The sequence below is a fragment of the Lemur catta genome, chromosome 1, assembly GCF_020740605.2.
Source record: "Lemur catta isolate mLemCat1 chromosome 1, mLemCat1.pri, whole genome shotgun sequence".
Lineage (NCBI taxonomy): Eukaryota > Metazoa > Chordata > Mammalia > Primates > Lemuridae > Lemur > Lemur catta.
The window spans coordinates 12,905,228-12,925,083 of NC_059128.1; the positions used below are offsets into that span (position 1 = coordinate 12,905,228).

Below are 19,856 nucleotides of genomic sequence, written 5' to 3' on the forward strand. Positions count from 1 at the left end.
GGAGCCTTGTGGTTCAAGATCAGACTCTCTCATCCCCACCTCTTTACTGAGACTCACTGTCTGTGATGAGAGCAGTTACTGTTGGGTGCGAGGGCTCTGTGCACAAATGTGATGCATCGAAGACCACTGCTCTGAAGTGTAGAGAGACCCTGATGCACATTCTTGAAGTTTTAAATACTAACAGCACGTGTAATTCCAAAACTCACACGACAGCTGTGAAATAAAGCTTTTTTTTTCCCTTCAAGACTAGTCAAGTGCAGTAGTGAGAAAGTGGGAAAGTAGTAGAACAAGTTTAACCTGTAACTGACTGTGAACAATCAAGTGAGATAACTCACTACCTTCAGACCAGCCTAAAGCTTCTTAATTAACAGTATTCTATATTGCTTTTATACCTGGGAGACATTGTTACCATAAACATAGTAGCATAACATAACACAGGCAGTGTCTGATATTACTGCTCTGTGTTTCTGTGGCATAAACACATTGGTTATAACCATTTATCACACTATTTTTAAAAAACACCCTTTTCTTGAGTGCACTTTCTTTCATCACTCTTACAAGAGCAAAACCTGTAAAGAAGGAGTGTAGTCTTCCTGTTGCCTTTCCTGGGGTGGCTGGCATGCATTCAGAGTGCAGGGCCCCTGTCAGCACGTTTGCCCTGCCGTGAGTCTCCTGAAGACCACGCTCTTCCAGGTGTGCATGGCGCTGCCCAGGGCTCAGACCGGGTAATCCTGCAGCTCCTGGCCCATGTGTGTCCTTCAGAAGCCTGCTTGTCCCGCTCAAAAGGTTTTTATAAAAGCTTTCATTGACTAGGTTATTGGCACACTTTTAACGTCCCATTGTCAGTTGATAACATGATCACGTTTCCGTTCCGTAGGGAATGACTTATTGCCAGTGAACTGGTTACCACACACTGCACAGACCTGATGCCTGAATGAATGAGGGAGGGTTCAGGGGCCAGGTTTTAAGATAAGACCTTTTTATTCCCTGGATGCCTACCTTGTTCAGATCTGTGCCAACAGCATTTACTGAGTTCCTCCCAGGTGTTAAGTGTTGTGCCAGGTGTTAGGAATATATAGTTACTAAGATGTGGTGGTGTCCTCCAGAGCTCACAGTCTGTCTTGTTGAAACTTTGCTCTTCCCCTCAGAAAATCTTGAATACAACGTGACTTTCAGGGATCAGTTAGGGGGTCCAATAGCATTAGAGGAATTGGAGTGACACTGTCCTGGTTGGACTGGCCTGGCAGGATCAGAACGAGGAATCCACTCATCTGCTACCCGGCTGCAGGCTTTGCTCACTGAACCTTGGCTAATCTTTTTCTGACTTCATCTCATTACTTTTGCCATACTCTCTTTGTTAAAAGAAGTCATTAGGTCAGCCCACAAGGCAGGGGCGGGGGTGTGGGAGGCTGTCCTGGAGGCTGCCTACCATGCTAGATAATTCTTTTTTCTATTTTGGGGGTGTATCATGGATTCACTTCAAAGACTGATGGCAAACATGGTTTCAAGAATCATAAGCTCCTCCTGTGTCCACCAGCACTCATTTTGCCCACTGACTCAGCAGTTTTGTACTAGTTAGGCCTAATTTCCATTTTTAAATCTGAACAGGTGGAATTCTTTGAGCCCTTTTGGGACAGTGGCGAGCCCCGGGCTGGGGAGAAGGGAGCCCGAGGCTGGAAAGCATGGATGCACCAGCAGGAGCGCGGTGGCTGGGTGGTGATCAACCCAGGTAAGGCACCTGTTATGAAGATATGTATGCCTTTTTCTTCGGGAATTTGTTTTTTATATCTTCATGCTTATTTGTTTATCCATATAAGCTATTTATCAGTAGCTTAAGAACATTATGCAAACATCAAAATGTCAAAAATACGTTAAGTAGATGCCATGGGAGAACAGACCATTTCTTCCCCTTAGAGGCTTTAAAGCAGTCGACTACTTATTCCTTCAGTACATGCCTTAAGGATTTGAAAGTTTCTGTAATTTTCCTTTTTCCTTGTATACATTACTCCTGAAGAAGGAATCTTTTTGCTAACCTGCCCTACCCCCTATTCTTTTTTAGTGTGTATTTCAGACAGTCTCTTTGTTCTCCTGACGATGTGCAGACCAACAGATACTTTGAAAAATACTTGCTATTTTAGGAATATTATAAAATAATTACTAACTAGCATTTGTATGACTGCCACTTGACCCCTGAGTGCTTTCCAGATTTACACCGTTAACACCGAGCTGCCTCATAGAAATATAATGCAAGTCTCTTGTGTAATTTCCAGTTTTCTAGTAGTCACATTAAAAAAGTAAAAAGAAACAGATGATGCTAATTTTGATAGTGTATTTTATTTAACCTAGTGTACCAGAACATTATTTCAGCATGTAATCAACATTTTAAAATTATTAACTAGATTCAGATGCCAATAACATGTAAAAATAGAAAAAAATTATTAACTAGATATTTTTCATTCTTTTTAAATACTAATTCTTTGAAATCTGGTACATATTTTACACTTGTAGCACATCTCAGTTCAGACTAGCCACTTTTCAAGTGCTTGACAGAGACATGTTAATGGCTATGTATTGGACAGCACAACTCTTAGACATTCAGGAACTGCTTCACTCCCCAAGAGGCAGTTCCAGCACAGAGTGAGATCTGCCAGGCAGACTGTTTCGTGGAAAGTGCAGTGGACAACGACTCAGGAGACTGGCTCCTCGCCTGGGCTCAGCCAGCTTCTCACAGGTGTGACCTTTCTGGACCTTGGTTTCTTCATCTGTAGAATGAAAATTTGGATGAAGTACTATCTTCGAGGCAGTTCTGTGCACTGGGCCAGGTGGCATCTCTTTTACCACTAAGGAGTGGGAGAGGCCCTTCAGGTGTTCTGGGGTAACTTTGCTGTGGGCAGTGCTATGAGGTGATAGTCATACCTTGCTTAGGGATATAGGGGGCTCAGCTGTTTAGATGTCTTTTGAGAGTTCCTTTCCAAAGAGAACCAGAGCTATTCTTCAGGCTAGCCAGTGGTTTTATGTATGAAGAAAAATAGCCTAAGTGAAATGGAAGTAGGTATTGTGCTCTTAGCTATGGAGTCTGCAAGACCACATGAGCAAGGATCAAAAAATGAAAGTCTTAGTGTTAAGTTTTCTTTCTCTGAGTGACTGACTCAGCATGAGTCTATGTTTTTAGGCCTGGTTTTTTTGGTTGTTCGTTTTTTATTAAGGAGCAAGACCATTACAATGCATAGTATCTGTTATACAGTTTGCCATATTCTGCATTTCTGTGATGTGAAAGAGTTTTTATAGCAGTGTCCAGAGATTGTTAACATTACTTCTCTGATAAGTGTCCAGATGTCTAATGGTCACTTAAAATCAGATGTAAAGTTATTTGTCTCCAAAAGGTAATGCAAGTGTGGAAACCTTGATTTTTAGTATCAAGTTAGAGATTCCTGTTGGTACTTACATTCCCTGTAAGCTTTCTAAACATTTCCATTATAGAGAATCTTCTACTGAATTTAATGAATTTCTTTGTAATGAGTTTAATGGGATGCCTCCAAGAAAACAAGCAGAGCCAAAAGAGAGGCTGAGAGTTTTCTTGCTTCCAGAAAACCTAGTGGATAACCATTTTTATTTTTATCTTATTTTTTAGTTTTCTTGTTTATCCTGACAAGTTTGGCATGTAGAAGGTAGTTGGGATTTCATCATGCATTCTGAGGTACTTCCTCTTCATAGATCATAGCTTGTATTTTGTCTCTTACCCTCATTTCCTGTTAGTGTGTGATTGTTATATATGTATGTCTGTCCACAAACCATGTCACTTTTGAATTCTTTTTTTTTTTTTTTTTGAGACAGAGTCTTGCTCTGTCACCCTGGCTAGAGTGCCGTGGCGTCAGCCTAGCTCAAACTCCTGGGCTCAAGCAATCCTTCTGCCTCAGCCTCCTGAGTAGCTGGCACTACAGGCATGTGCCACCATGCCCGGCTAATTTTTTTCTATATATATTTTTTTAGCTGTCCAGATCATTTCTTTCTATTTTTAGTAGAGACGGGTCTCGCTCTTGCTCAGGCTGGTCTCGAACTCCTGACCTCGAGCGATCCTCCCGCCTCGGCCTCCCAGAGTGCTAGGATTACAGGCATGAGCCACCGGGCCCGGCCCACTTTTGAATTCTTGATGTAGTAAATGCAGGTATTAAAGTCTGATGTACAGCTCACAGGGGTGATTTCTCTTATGATAAGAAGCTTTCAGAGTGGTTAAAGGATTACTTTAAATGTAGATCTTTAGAAGGATGTGATAAATAGTTAAATTCTAGTTTTCTTCTTTGAACACTGAGAAGAATGATTAGGTACAATTGGATTTAAAATACTGAAATATACATTATGCATTGAAATCGGAATTTTTATTTAATTTTGTATTCTGACATACGGATCCACAGGAAGTTGAAAATGCAGAGAGGTTTGTGCACCCCTTCACTCAGCGGTAGCACTGTCGTACAGTATTGCAGGCATTGACGTTCATACGTTCTGCAGAGTTTATTCACATTTCGTTGGTTTTACGTGTACTCATTTGTGTGCATGTGCTGTATAGATAGCACAAGGCAGTTTTTATCACATGTGTGGCTTTGTATAATCACAATCACAGTACAGAACTGTTCCATCACCACAGGCTCTGTCCCGTGCCACCCTTTTTAGCCTCACCCACCCCTCCCAACCCCAACCTCTGGGAGCCACTAATCTGTTCTCCATCTCTGTTATGTTATTTCATGATGTTATATAAATGGAATCATGTGGTATATGACTTTTTTTAAACGAAATTTTTCAAGTTGTAAAATATAACAAAATTTACCATTTTAATCATTTTTAAGGGTACAGTTCAGTGACATTAAGTACATTCACACTGTTGTGCAGTTATTACCTCTATCCATCTCTAGAACTTATTCATCTTCCCTAACTGAAACTCTGTGCCCATTAGAGACTAACTCCCCATACCCCTCCCCCAGCCCCTAGCAGTCAGCATTCTGCTGTCTCTGAATTTGACTACCATAGGAACCTCATATAAGTGGAATCATACAAAATTTGTCCTTTTGTGACTGGCTTATTTCACTTAGCATAGTATCTTCAAGGTTCTTCCATGTTGTAGCATGTCAAATTTTCTTCCTTTTTAAGGCTAAATAATAATAGTCCACTGTATCCATTCATCCATTGGTGGACACTTGGGTTGCTTCCACCTCTTGGCAATTGTAAGCAATGCTACTGTGAACATGGATGTGTAGTATCAGAGTCCCTGCTTTCAGTTCTTTTGGGTATATATTCAGAAGTTGAATTTCCTCCTCATATGGTAATTCTATGTTTAGTTTTTTGAAGAATCACCATACTGTTTTCCACAGTAGCTGTACCATTTTACATTCCCACCAGCATTACACAAGGGTTCCAATTTCTCTATATCCTTGGCAACACTTTTTTTTTTTTTTTTTTTTGCTATAGGAAATACATGCTTTAGCACTTGTTTTCTTTGTAACTTTTTAAGATTGGCTTTCTTTCACTTAGCATAATTCTCCTAAGACACATACAAATTGTTGCATGTATCAATAGTTCATTTTTATTACTGAGTAGTAGTCCTTTATGTAGATGTACAGCAGCTTGTTTATTCACCTTCTGTAGGACATTTGGGTTCTTTCCAGTTTGGGGCTATTATGAGTAAAACTGCTGTGAGCATTAGTGTATAGGTTTTTTAATAAAACATAGGTTTTCATTTTTCTGGGATCGGTGCCCAAGACTGCAGTTATGGTACGTGCATGTTTAGTTTTATAAGAAACTGTCAAACAGTTTTCCTGTGTGGCTGTGTACCATTTTATATACCCTATTTGTTTATTTGTTAACATCGAACTTTACAGATGACTCAGGCTTTTTCTTTCTTCCATTCTGCATGTTCGGAGTTAGGAAACAAAGTGAAATAAATTGTCAGATATCCTGAATTGATTTTTTTAAGCAAGTTCTAGTGAGCATAGATCATCATTAATTATGAGTCCCCTGGCTAAAAATTGTGGTGGGTTAAGAAAATCTAAACCAATGCTGTCATTAAATGTCATTTAGCATTCTAAAACTGCTGTCCAATACAGTAGCCTCTAGCCAAATGTGGTTATTTAAAGTTAATTAAAATTAAATAAAATTAAGATTTTAGTTCATTTACCAGCTACATTTGAAGTGCCCAGTGAGTCACCTGGGCTACCATATTAGCAGAGATGTAGAGCAATAACATCACAGAGAGTTCTGTTAGGTAGTGCTGTTTTAGAATATGTGTCATTTCCATTTTAATTGCTGCGGTAGCATTGAAAATCATCGGATTTCTTCACCTTGTCTGCCTGCCTGTTTTTCCTGAGAACCTGGCTAATAGGAGAGTCCCTAAATGCACTGAGTGCTCTAGGAGGCTTGCGTGACTCTTAGCATCTTAGTGTCCAGGTGCCCACCATGGTACCTGGCACGGCAGGCTGACTGAGTGGCGATGGTGGCTTTATTTGCTAATTACATGAACTAAAAGCATTTTGTTGTTGTCTAGATGAGGATGACGATGAACCAGAAGAGGACGACCAGGAAATAAGAGATAAGACTCTGCCCCGATGGCAGATCTGGCTCGATGTCGAGCGCTCCCGAGACCAGAGGCACTGGCGGCCCTGGCGCCCTGATAAGACCAAGAAGCAAACTGAGGAAGACTGTGAGGATCCCGAGAGACAGGCATGTGCATCCTCCACCCCAGGAGGGAAGCTGACCAGGGGGCCTTTGCCTTTCCATTCTCCGGGGCCTTGGTTGTCTGAAAGGAGGTTGCTGGGGCTCTCTTGGCTGGCTTAGGAGATGGCAGTCTGCTCTCGCTCACATCTGTGAAAACTTCCCTCCTGCCGAGGATAGAATTTCGTTGGCCACTGGTGATGGGGGAGCGTGCAGGGCCTTGACCAGATAGTTCTTGTCCCCTAGCAGGTGGGTAGGCCCCGGTGGTCACCTCTCTGGAGATTGTCCTCTGGTTATTCAGTTAATTTCTCACATGGAACCCTTTGGGCTCAAGTTAAAAAAAAAAACAGAATCATTGTCCTAGATTCTTTGTGTCTACTTTCTCTGCCTCACTCTTGGATCCACGAAGATGTAGCAGATAGATTTGACTCTGGAAGACGAGGGACTGACTGTAGAGTCCATACTGGGACAGTCGGTGTACAGCTGGTCTTGCCGAGGGAAAATTAACATTTATTGGATACTCGTTGAGTGCCAGGCATTTCACTTGTGTTAGCTCGTTTACTGTCACATGATTTGGTACATGCTGCTCTGTGTTTAGTGGCCGTCAGCTCTGGAGGTTTTAAATTAAAATGAAGGAAGACATGCTGTTTTGATACCTGGAATTGACCCGGTTTCACAAGATAACCAACTGTATTGCTGGGAGCTCTGTGACTCTCCCTACAAGTTAGGTTCCTTGAAGGCAGGGAGTTTTGCCTCTTTTGTTCACTGCTATGTCACCAGTGCCTAGAACAGCACTTGTGCTGTGGTGAGCACTCAGTTAGTGTTCTTGGACATTGAAGTAATATTTGTTGCTGGAGCATCTGCTCTGGGCTGAGGGATCTGCACGAGGGAAGGCCCCAGAGTGCCAGGCAGGTGGGGTGGCTGGACTGGAATTCAGACGCAGAGAAGTGGGGAAAGAGAAAGAGGTCAAGGTGATCTCTGGGCAGGAAGGAGGGGCCAACATCCAGGGAACCTCAGCTCCCTGGAATGCTTGGGAGGTGACTCTGCCTTGCTGAAGCAGAATGTTTACAGAAGAACAGGATTTTTCTTTGGTGTTGAAGATTTCATGGAGTTCGCAGCCACCCTTTGGAAGTTGGTTCTCAAGGCTCGGAATTCTAGCAGTCCCCTGGAAGCTGATTTCTGGAGCAGACTGCTGCTGTGAGCAATTTCGTGCCATTTAGCTTTTTCTGTAACCAAAGCCTGCGGAAGAAAAGCTTTCTGATTTTTTTTTTTTTTAAACATAAAGAAGCAGCTTTCTGATTGATTGGTTTTGATTGGTTGAGTCCTAGGTAGTCTAGATTCATTGTGCTTATGTTTTGATTTCTGCTTTGCTGAGAGCCACAAAGACCAATCAGGTAAGCAGCACCTTGAGACAAAGGGGAGTCTCCTTGGCCTTGTATTTTTAAATTAGTGCATGAAAGCAGCCAGGAACCAGCACAGTTAGTATTAGGCTCTTGTAATTGCTCTTCACATGCTCCATTGCTCCTGAGGTTTCCTTCTTACCTTGTTCCTGTTTATCTATTTTTGAGCATATTTTTCATTTCCTGAAGCAATTTTGCACAAAGAAACCACAATAGAAAAGTTCTTATCTTCTATCTTAAAATAAAAAACTTTCACAGTTATATTTTATCAAAGTAACTACAAAAGCAAGTAGGTGTAGTTTCAGAAACGAACATCTGTCTTAGATTTTCTATGAATCCATTAGGATACTTTGACAGCTTCTAGCTTAACCTGTTCATTCTTCCCTCCTCCCCGGTTTTCCCCATGTGTGAAGATATTAATGGCCATGCAGGGCTGTTGAAGGTTACTCACCAGCTGTCCGGGTTGCCTGTGAGGCCTCTGGCTTTTTTGCTAAAAGAAAACTTAGCTCCTGTCTATTTAGAATTTATTTTAATTTGAATAATGTTGAATCATTAGTACATCCATATAAAAATGTGAAAAATCGTGAAGGCGTTTGTTTCATTAAATGGGTCACTTTACTTTGTTTTTGTCACAGGTGTTGTTTGATGATATTGGACAATCTTTGATCAGACTTTCCAGCCAAGATCTTCAGTTCCGGCTGATTGAGGCCTTTCTGCAGTTCTTAGGTGTGCCCTCTGGCTTCATCCCTCCAGCCTCCTGCCTTCATCTGGCCATGGATGAGAACAGTATCTTTGATAATGGACTTTATGATGAAAAGCCCTTGACCTTTTTGAATCCTCCATTTTCTGGGGTCAGCTGTGTTGGCCGCATGGACAGGTTGGGCTGTCCTCGCTGGACTAGGGGTCACAATCGAGAGGGTGAGGAGTTCATCCGCAACGTCTTCCACCTTGTGATGCCTTTGTTTTCAGGCGAGGAAAAGTCTCGGCTCTGTTCCTCCTGGTTACAATACGAGATTGCAAAGGTAACTCCAGCCTCTTCCTCCCCATGTTTGGGGACTTTTCATATCATGTCAGTTTTGTAAATGACATCAGGGCTCTGAGTGCTCTTCTGGGAACTGTGCCACAGCACCTCCTCCTTCAGTGGCCCCTGAAGGCCCTCGTGTGTGGTTGTCCTTCTGAGGGGCCGCCACGGGGGGAAGACAGGAGCAAGTCCAGCTGCCTCAGCGACTCTGCAGCTGTTTGTTGTGTGGAGTCTTCTGTTACCAGATGCCTGTCATTATATGAGCAGTTAGTGTCAAGAACAAGCTTAAGCAGGGTTAGAGGATTTAGGGGCTTATTAAAATAGATAAAATAAGCTACTTACTTCCCCTGCTCTTTGCATCTATCTGTTAGAAATTAGTCTGGATTGGCTGTTCTGCCCTCTGCTGGCCACCGGTTAGTATTGTCTCTCTTTTTTAATATATTAGGAGGCATGTTAATCTTTTCTGTATTGTTCCAATTTTAATATATGTGCTGCCAAAGTGAGCACAGTATTGTCTTTCAACACAAAGTTCTGAAGCTTTAGCTACAGATGACACATACCAGGTTGAATTAAAACAGTGTGATAACATTTTGTGGCCACATCTCTTTGAAGAAGAATACGGGGAACGTATCAGCCTTCTTTATAGAAATTTCAAATGGAACCCTGGATGTGTTGATTTGGGGGCAGTTGTGGCCCTGGTAAAATCCTCATCTCTTTTACAGCTTGGACAGCCTCCGTATTTACCAAACACATGATAAAGGAAGGAAGTATAGATGGCTTTGTACTGTCAACGCTTTCTAAAGTTGACAGTACAAAGGGATTGCTTTAAAATTACAGAGCACTGCAGTCATTCTTCTCTTTTTGCCTATAGGTTATTTGGTGGCTGCACACTAAAAACAAGAAGAGATTAAAGTCACAAGGGAAGAACTGCAAAAAACTAGCCAAGAATCTCCTTAAGGAGCCAGAAAACTGCAACAACTTTTGCCTCTGGAAGCAGTATGCTCATCTGGAGTGGTTGCTTGGCAACATAGAGGATGCCAGAAAAGTTTTTGATACAGCACTTAGCATGGCAGGAAACAAAGAACTGAAGGACCCTGAACTCTGTGAGCTCAGTCTGCTCTATGCCGAACTGGAGGTGGAGCTGTCACCAGACTCAAGAGGAGCCACCACAGCCCGAGCTGTTCATGTATTGACCAGGCTGACTGAGAGCAGTCCCTATGGGCCCTATACCGGACAGGTCTTGGCTGTGCACATTTTGAAAGCTCGAAAGGCTTATGAGCATGCACTGCAGGACTGTTTGGGTGAAAGCTCTGTCTCCAATCCAGCTCCCACCGATTCCTTTAACCACCTCATTAGCTTGGTCAAATGCTTTATGCTCTTCCAGTATTTGACTATAGGGATTGATGCCGCTATGCGGATATATAAGGAAGTATTTGCAAAACTGAATAGCTCTGTTTCCCCCGCAGGCTCTGTCGTGGAGGACAGTGCCAGTTCTCAGAGTTTGACCAGTGTTCTTGAGGCCATCACTCTGATGCACACGAGCCTGCTCCGATTGCACATGAAAGTTACCGTGTATCCTCTGGCTCCTCTGCGGGAGGCGCTCTCAGAGGCCTTAACATTGTATCCGGGCAACCAGGTTCTTTGGAGGTCCTATGTACAGATTCAAAATAAATCCCACAGTGCCAGCAAGACCAGACGATTTTTTGATACAATCACCAGGTCCACCAAACCCCTGGAGCCTTGGTTGTTTGCAATTGAAGCTGAGAAAATGAGGAAAAGACTGGTGGAAGCTGTTCAGAGGTAATCACAGACCATCTTGTTCGGTGTTCCACAAACCTGTATGGCATGAGTGCTGCATCCCCACCGCCTTGCTGGGTCTCAGGAGTGAATACGACACTGTGCCTGGGGCGCCAGCTGTGGGTGCTCCAGGTGTTGTAGGATAACATGTTGAAAAATGAAGAAGACATTTAAAAGGAGCAACATCTTGCATTAGAGGTTTTGGTGGCTGTCTTCTAGGCCATGCGCTTGGGGAGTGTGAGTGTTGCTTCTGGTGTGCGAGTGTGGTGCCTGTCAGGCTGTCAGGGTACCCGAGAAGCTGTGAGGAAAGCATAATGGCTGGAGTTCACCGCTCTGGATTCCAGGGCCAGCTCTTCCACCACTTGGCTCTGTGACCTTGGGCAAGTCACTTCACCTCTTTAATAGCTCCCTCTTTGGTCAGATGGAAATAAAAGAACCTACCTCATAGGGTTGCTCTGAGGGGTCAGTGAGGTAAGTGCTTGGCACAAAGACAGTGCATGATAATTGGAAACTTCTGTCAGCATTGCTAGTGATAACTGTCATATTTTTAATACCATCTTTGGGCCAGGCACGGTGGCTTATGCCTGTAATCCTAGCACTTTAGGAGGCTGAGGCAGGAGGATCTCTGGAGCCCAGGAGTTTGAGGCTGCAGTGAGCTGTGATGATGCCACTGCACTCCAGCCCAAGCAACAGAACAAGACTCTGTCTCAAAGAAACAACCCCCCGCCCAAACCATCTTTGATACAGTATTTTCTATCTAAAGGTTAAATGGTAATTGGGGAAACATATTAGCTTCCTCCCAGAATCTTTGCTGTTGCTTCACTCTGACCTTATGAATTAGGCAAAATTCCTTTTGGATAGTATTTCACTTTATTTGTTCTTTATTTCTTCCCCTGGGATTTTATTCGCTCCATGTGAGCCTGCCTTTCTGTACTTTAAATTGAAAGGTCTTCCTTCCCATAAAGTAGAATTTGCATTCTGCTGGTTACAGCGTGGGTATCTTTAGAAAGCAGAAGCAAGGAATTTGTGTGTGATTTCTAGACTCAGTATAGTGTAGACACCACAGAACCCTGGCCTCTGCCTTCTTGTGGCCTTAGAGAAGCCACATCACCCCGCACATACACAGCTGAGGGGACAACACTCCCCTGCCGCTCTCTAATCAGTGCTGACATTTGTCATCACTAAAGCTTCTTTTTCTCCTGTGATATAGGGTGAGAGAAATTTTCTGAGTTACATGAGCCTTTGCCTTGCAGGGTAGACGGTAGAGAGGTCTACACCACGATTCCTGAGACCGGCTTAGCACATCGGATCAAAGCCCTGTTTGAAAATGCAATGCGGAGCGACAGTGGCAGCCAGTGCCCCTTACTGTGGAGGATGTATTTGAACTTTTTGGTAAGAAAATATTTAGAATTTTCGTTTTCATACAGAGCTCTAGTTCTTCCTTGAAGGTGTCCAGTGGCCACTGCGTGGAGCGCTGGGAAGGCCTTGTTTCTCCCTTGCCTTCTTGGCGTTGGTTAATCCTTACGGAGATTCTGATGAATAACGTGAGGGCTCTCAAGACTTGGGAAGGGGTTGCAAGTCGCATATTCCTCAGGATATTTGGTAGAATGAAATTGAAGAGAAATTACTGGGCTGTTTGGTGCAGTAGAACTTAATGTGGGTTTCTCTGAGTTAACTTGGTTAAATCAACAACTTGGAAAATGGTCTGAGCTTTCCTTTGAAAGAGACTTATATTCTTTGCCATCTTGCTCATAAGAATTTCCTGATTCTGTTTTGCTATTAAAAGATAAGATTCAATCTGGAACGTGGTTTTTACCATCAACATTTCCAAAGCAGCTTTGTGTTCATTTAAAACTTATCACAGTGATGGAAGGTGGGGAGACACTATAATTTTGGGAATGTGAATGTGCAGACTGAAGTTGGTTCCTGTCTGCGGCCATAGCACCCTGAACACACCTGTCTCCTCTGAAAGGTGGTTCTTGGCTTCGTGGTCTGTGAATTGGCCCAAGCTTGGGTTAAAGGCCTGGTATTGGGATGGGCCTCATTTACTATAAGCATCTATTGCCAAGTTGCATTTTTTTTTTTTTTCCTTTTAAAAAAAACAGAGTCTTTTAAGCCCCGTGCTTGTTTCAGTTCAAGGCTACTCAGTGATATCCAAGTGACCTCCAATGAATATTGTGCCTTTCAGAAGCCAGGAGTGACCTTCCTTATTCACAAATCTTGTGTATCTCTCTGATTATTTCCATAGGATAAATTTTTAAAACTTGATCAAAGTATTTGAATGTTTTCATTTGACAATGATAAAGTTGGGCTGTAAAGAGATACAGAGAGAGTAAGTGAGGGGTTAGGAGAGGGTTGGGCCCACCCCTAACTCCTGTCTTTGATTCTGGAATTCATCAGGGTGTGATTCTGTGACCTCTGAAAGGGGCCTGTGCTGAAGGTCTGAGGGGCTTGGTAGGACACCTTATCTCAGGACAGCCACTCATTGGCACATCCGGGAAAAAATAGACACGTTCTTGAGAGCAGAAGTTGGCATTTTAAGGAATTACCACAAAAGTTTGTGCATTTCCCCAACATTTATTCTTCAGACCTGGAAGTTCAGATTTTATGGTTTGACTTCCCTGTTTGAAATGAAAACCTTCAGAAGGGCACAGCATGCTTCGGTGTTGATGGTACATCCACGGCCTGTAGGCAGCACTAATCAGAGATGCCACTTGGTGCAGCAGAGTTGGGAGAACTGGGTTTAGTCAAATCTCCACTCCTTACATTTGGCTGCTTAGCTAAGGAGCTGATTAGATGCCCCCTGACATTTCCAGCACAAACATTCTGCTGTTCTTTCTCAGCAGATGAAAGACCTTTACATTTAAAAAGGGAGAGCTTGCAAATTTGCCAGTTTAACTTGCCCAGTCTTTTATAGGTAGAGACAGGGTAAGACGCAAACATACAATATTTTTACTGACAGACAATCTGCCATGGGCCAAGTAATGTTTGTAGATTTGGGAGAAAAAAGATCTGGGCCCTTAGGGAATTCTCTGTTTTTGGAAAGGTAGTATTGGAACTAAGAATTAGGGAAATGCACAGTGACTTCCCCTAGCAGTTCCTGAAGTATCTGGGTGGGCTCCTAGCATTTGGTTAAACACAGTGAAGAAAACCAAATTAGGGCCAAAATGCAAGGTGTAGGCTGCAGGTGCCGGGAGAGGGCAGGAGAAGGGAGCTGTGGGGCCGTCGTGGGGACGAGGCTTCGCAGAGGAGGCTGTTTGCTCGGTCGTGCATTCGTGCCTTCCCGCGGATGTGTGGACACTCAGGCGTGTGTGCCTACATGTGTGCTAGCTCATTTGCTTTTTTTCCCCTGCAAAAATGATTAAAGGAATTAAAAGTTATTGTTGGCCATGGAGAATATGGGGTAGGGGGAGAAATTGGACAAACAAACAGCAGTTAAAATTTTCCATTAAGGTTGGAACTTAGTAGGTTAAAACCTCAGTTTTAGGAGAGACTTTCAGACGACCTTTTCTGCATACACTTTAACACTTTTAGCCAGACTTCTTTTTTCGTTTTGGCTAAAATTGCAATTATTTTTAAGATTCTTAGAGTCCTTTAATTTGGTCATCTGCTTACACAGTAAAGAGGGAAGTATAAGCCAGTTAGCTCATTTCATGGGACTTATGAAAGAAGTCTTCTTAATAAGTAAAAAGGGAGCAGTGGCATTTCTGGATTGTTAATCATTGGGTGTTCTTTTACCCTGCATAATTTCTTCTTCCATCGTTGGCAGCTGGCAGAGTTAGGATGTATTGAAAGGCCGTCATTTACAAGAGCTGGTGGGAGGGAAAAGAATCCTCTTCAGTTCCCGTTTCCAGGGATAAATGAAGAAACCTCTCAGAGTGTCAGTCTCCTCTTAGAAATATGCAGAGGAAGAATTATAGAGATGTATCTTTTTTATTTTTTATTTGGGGAGGGTTGTATATCAGTTTTGTCAAATTACTTTAAAAAACTGTGTAAGCTAACAGTTGCTCAGATGTATTTATAATGAGGTAGGTAAGAAAAGAGAATCAAATTTTGGAAAAGACTACAGACCTTTGGCCTTCTCATTTTCTTAGTGATGTCACCTCCCCCGTATGGAGGTGGCACACATCAGATAGGAAGGTACACAAATGCCAAAACAAGTGATTACTAAGCACCAGCTACCTTCTCTAAAGGGAGAGCTCAGACAGCGGGTATGTGAGTGACAAAGTGGGCCGATGGACAGCTGCCACTGCACACTGCCACTGCTACTCACCCGCCTCCCACGGAGGGGGAATTACTCATGGCCCAGCTCAGGTCTGATTCACGGCATCTGTTCCTGAGTGTCCTGTTGGCTGAGTCCAATGGCGCGTGCCGGGCATGCTTGGTTCCTGGGGCTCCGTGTGAGGGCAGGGCAGGCCTCTGTGCGAGGTCTCCATTCCACTTCCCTCTGGACTGTGCTTGGCGGAATCCCAGCCTTACTCGGGGGCCGGGATAGCAGCCCTGCTCCCTCGTTAGCTGTGTTTTCTTTGGTTCTGTTTAAAGACCCAGTGCCCTGAGATGCTCCTGGCCTGCCTGAGGAGACACAGCCAATCGTAACACGGTGGGGTGACAGACACAATACCATGGGAACTCCAGAACAGAGGGAGTAGCCCCAGGTTATGTTTCAACCCTGACTTAGGAATTTTACAAGGAGTCTCGGTTGTCAAGATGAGGAAATTGAGATGGTGAAGAAGGAGGTGTAGGAGAGCCAGGTAATGCCCATGAAATTTCTCTCCCTTGAGGCTCTGCTCTGGTCGGAGGGCAAAGGTACATAGGAGGCCAGGTCTTGACATGAAACCATGGCTGGGAAACCACACACAGTCACTACTAGGGCTGCACCTGCTGGCAAGCCCAGACCTGACCCAGGGAAGACATCTCCAGTGGCTGCTGGATAAAAGAAACGCAGAGAACTGTTGTCATCGGAGGCCAGCTGGGCACCGGAGCACCTGGATGTGTCGAATTCTGGGACTAGTTGTGTGTAGTTGAGAAAGTGCAGTAATACAATTTTTGTCTCTTCCTTCAAAAAGAGGAAAAAGAGTCTTACGTTTAGTCAATGTTTTAGGAGAGGACATTGAAGTATGTTGGCATGGTAGGGAAGGACAGCTCACACCGGCTCTTTGGTTATAAATTAAGAGGCCCAGCCTTAGAACTGGAGGCTCACCCCAGGGAGGACACACAGGAGTCCTCTGGCTTTCTGGGTAGCACTTGGCAAGGCTGGGGAGAGACTGAGCTTTGCCTGAAGCAGGGTTACCACAGGTGCTGGTTACAGCCCAGAGGTACGGTCCCTGTGACTGGGGGTTAGCCTTAACACACTGAACAGGGCTGGGCCCAGGGCACATGCCTGTAGCCCCAGCTACTCAGGAGGCTGAGGGAGGAGGATCGCTTGAGCCCAGGAGTTCAAGACTAGCCTGGGCAATGTAGCAAGACTCCATCTCCTAAAAACAAAACAAAAATTAAAAAGGGAGTGGGCCCATCCTTGGTAGATGGAGCTCCTGAGCAGTAAGTTGGAGTCTCTGGATACCATTGCTTGGATTTCTGGGAGGTCTGTCAACAACCCTTGCTGGTTCCGTGCTGGATGCTGTGCGCTGGCCGCATGGTGGGAAGAGCCGGTGTCCGCTAGAACACTCTGCTGAGGGAGGAATGGGAAGTCTGAAGGAGGTGGATGGGTGGAACAGCAGAGACAGACTTCAGCTGCACGAGCTCTGCTTGTGCCCACTCCGCTGCACACGCCAGCGTGTCCTGGAGCTGTCCCAGGTGGGCTGTGATTCCTGGAGTGGCTTGATGGGGGCTCCGTCTCCTTCCACACTGAGCCAGGAAAGAGATTGTGTGGCTATTGAGACTGAGAGTTTTATGTCTGCAGAGAAAAACATGTGAATATCTGCACTCCCTGACTGAGATTTCTGACGGAACTTGACCTTTAATAGGGTGGTTGATCACAGTCCTGGTTGTCTCATTTCTCTAAAGACAGTTTTCAGAAAATGACAAGTATTAAAGCAAATATTTTGTCTTTTTTTTTTTTTTTCTGAGATAAATACTATAGAAGAACTCTATTTGTGTAAGGTCGTCAGCCTCATCTCACTGACACGTTGTCCCCTCACGAAACACTGTTACTAACCCCAGGGTGTGATGGCTCCCAGCACAGGGGGAGATACAAGACTGAAAAGTCAGGAGTGTTAGAGGTTGACACTCTGGGGCTGTCTGTGGAGGGGAAACGACCCCAGGGGGTTCTCTGGTACCCATCAGGCACCGCGTGGTGCCGGGCTCTGCCTGCAGGCTGACTTGCTGCAGCTGAGGAGCCGTGTGCCCTCGTGCAGGGTGTTCTTACGGCCTTAGCCTGCTCAGTCGGCCACTTCTGTATTTTTCTTCCCCTCATCTCAGGTTTCGTTAGGAAATAAAGAAAGAAGCAAAGGTGTATTCTACAAAGCGCTTCAAAATTGTCCTTGGGCAAAGGTAAGGTTAAAGATCATGGTATCCTCAGATTCCCAAGGCCCTTCCTGCCAGGCCTCAGTCCAGCCAGTGTCTACCTGGCCCACCCCTGTGTCATTGGGCACCTTCGGCTCTGTGGATACGAATACCCTGTCCCAAGGCACATCCTAGTGAACTTGTCCCCTGCGGGGTCAGAGCCTTACGGACATTGGTTTCCTTTCCTTGCACTGGACCCGGTGCTTCATGGCTGCGTTGCTGCAGGTAGCTGGTTTCCCAGCATTTGCCCGGAGTTCAGCCCAGATGCTGAAAGAGTTGGAATCCCCGTCCCAACTCTGCTTGCAGAGCCCAGGCCAGGAATCAAATTGATGGGGACTGCAGTGTCTGTCAACGACTCTGCCCCACCTCTGAAAGAAGGCCTGCCTCAGAGCTTACCCACTCTCTGCGTTTGTGAGTTCAGTGTCCTTCCTCCACGTGCCCAGGTGCTGCCTGGGCTGGAAGGCCCGCGTGGAGGGGAGTGCGGGCTGCGGGGGTGCCCGGAGGGCAGGCTCGCCGGGAACCTGCTGCTTTCCTGAGCTCCCCCGCGCTAACGGGAAGCGGCTGGCTGACCAGGTGGGTCTTCCTCCCTGCCCAGGTGCTGTACATGGACGCCGTGGAGTACTTCCCCGAGGAGACGCAGGAGATCCTGGATCTGATGACCGAGAAGGAGCTCCGGGTGCGCCTGCCGCTGGAGGAGCTGGAGCTCCTGCTTGAGGACTAGAGACCAGGAGGGACCGGCCGCATCGCCCGCCTGTCGGAGCCAGGAGAAGTAAGAGGAGGATGTGTGTGTGTTAGGAGACCTCTGCTTTTAAAGCATTCTTTCTTGGCAATTTGTGTCTGGGTTGCCAGTCTCTCACATCTTGCACATCTTTGGGGTGTGTAAATGACACGAAAACCATTGTTTTACATATTATATATGTGAACATGTGTGTATATATATATGTACATCGACAAAGAATCATTTCAAGTGATAATTAAACGGTAACAGTTGAGGTGTGACTTCATTCCTGTTTGTTTGCTCTCCTGTGCCCAGCCAGCACCAGCCCCGCCACAGTGAAAGTGTCCCTGGGCTGGCTCCTTGGTGGTCCTGCCACGTCCTCTGTGAGACAGTTCGGACTTAAAGGTCAGGTTACTCAGCACGAGGACTTCCTCCCCCAGGCTGGGCAGTAGGAGAGCAGATTTTGCTCTTGGCCCCAGACCAGTGCAGTGGAGACTCAGTGAACACTCGGTGGCCTGGATCAGGTGTGTGGCGAGCGTCTCCTTATTCCCCAAGTCCTACTCGGGGATGGCGGCAGCAGCCGCCCTGGGAGCTTGGGAGAGACCCAGGCGCTGGGGCCTAGTCAGGCTGTTCCCTGCGGGACCTGGGGACCTCGGGGATGAGGCCCTCTGGGCCAGGCCTTGCCCGCCAACTCCCGCCCTGCCTGCAGGAGGTGCCGAAGCTGCTCTTGACTCCTGTGTGTCAACTGCTTGAGGTATGAAGGCCAAGACCAGGCATGTTCTGGTTTTGATTTCTGAGGGCTGTGAATAGAATAAAATGTAAATATCCACAGTCAGGCTCTTTTCTGCTTCCGAGCAGATTTTTTAGTGCCGAAGTCATTGTCACTATTAACCTATGGCTGGGAGGCTTTCTTGCCTCCCCGAGCTCCTGCTCTAAACCGGATAGCTAGTGGATAGCATCTCTCTGGCTTTTTTGTTTAATCATCATTTTTTAGAATTGTTTAAGACTTGTATTTCCTTGGCACCTCGTTTAGAAAAGCCAGTGTATAATTTTGGCAACTGAGGGACACGTCTGGGAGAAAGAAGGTAGTAGCTGGAGCACTTCTGAGGGCAGCGTAATGGGGCAGCCTGTGGTCAACTGGCCCCCTCAAGCCCCAGCAGCAGCCTGTCCCTGGGGAACCTGGAGTGGCTGGTGCACATGGGCAGTGACCCCGGACGGTAACGCAGCTTCTCAGACTGACTGGCAGCACATTGCTTGCTGCATGGGAAGAGGTTTTTAAAAAAACTCAGATTCCTGAGGGTAGATGTTTTATAGAAAAAAGGACGGTGAGATAATCATTGTTAGGATTTTTTTAAAAAGCCTATTTGACATTGTTAAACACAAAAGGCTGAGAGACAGTTAGGCTCCTCCCAAGACTAACAGTCATCCTGGTGGGCTGGGGAGGGTGTGTTGAGTTTTTTGAAGTCAATCAGACAGTTGCTCGTGCTTTTCTCAGGAATATTGAGTATTTCCAGGATTGCTTGTCACTGCCTGTTGGGGTCGGCACCCTCTTAGTTCTGGGACAGTGCTCTCTGCTGGAATGATGTGGTAGCGACAGCTGTGGCATGAGGGTTGCTGGGCCTGCAGGTGGTCAGGAGGCACCTTCAGTGCTGGGTCTGAGGTAAGAGGAGACAGCTGGGAGCTGCTGCTTCTAAGGTATGATGGTCGTTATCTTGCACTT

The 19,856-nt window shown here is 45.4% G+C and overlaps 1 protein-coding gene and 1 pseudogene across 5 annotated transcripts in view; one reads left to right on the forward strand and one right to left on the reverse strand.

Annotated features, from left to right (window-relative positions):
* Positions 1-18,410, forward strand: part of NRDE2 (NRDE-2, necessary for RNA interference, domain containing) — a 44,511-nt gene extending 26,101 nt beyond the window's left edge. Inside the window, exons 8-15 of one of the 5 annotated variants that reach the window (XR_006737687.1) lie at positions 1,609-1,729; positions 6,533-6,708; positions 8,735-9,121; positions 9,992-10,920; positions 12,171-12,309; positions 17,335-17,406; positions 17,644-17,829; positions 18,014-18,106. Coding sequence is in view for 4 of the 5 variants with exons in the window: in XM_045562065.1 (XP_045418021.1) it covers positions 1,609-1,729; positions 6,533-6,708; positions 8,735-9,121; positions 9,992-10,920; positions 12,171-12,309; positions 17,335-17,553 (1,971 nt within the window). In the remaining variant the exon portion in view is untranslated. Of the gene's footprint in view, positions 1-1,608; positions 1,730-6,532; positions 6,709-8,734; positions 9,122-9,991; positions 10,921-12,170; positions 12,310-17,334 lie in introns of those variants that run through there. The other 4 variants (XM_045562073.1, XM_045562082.1, XM_045562065.1 and 1 more) reach the window with 4 other exon arrangements.
* Positions 9,530-9,627, reverse strand: LOC123631238 (annotated as a pseudogene).
* Positions 18,411-19,856: the final 1,446 nt, after the last annotated feature.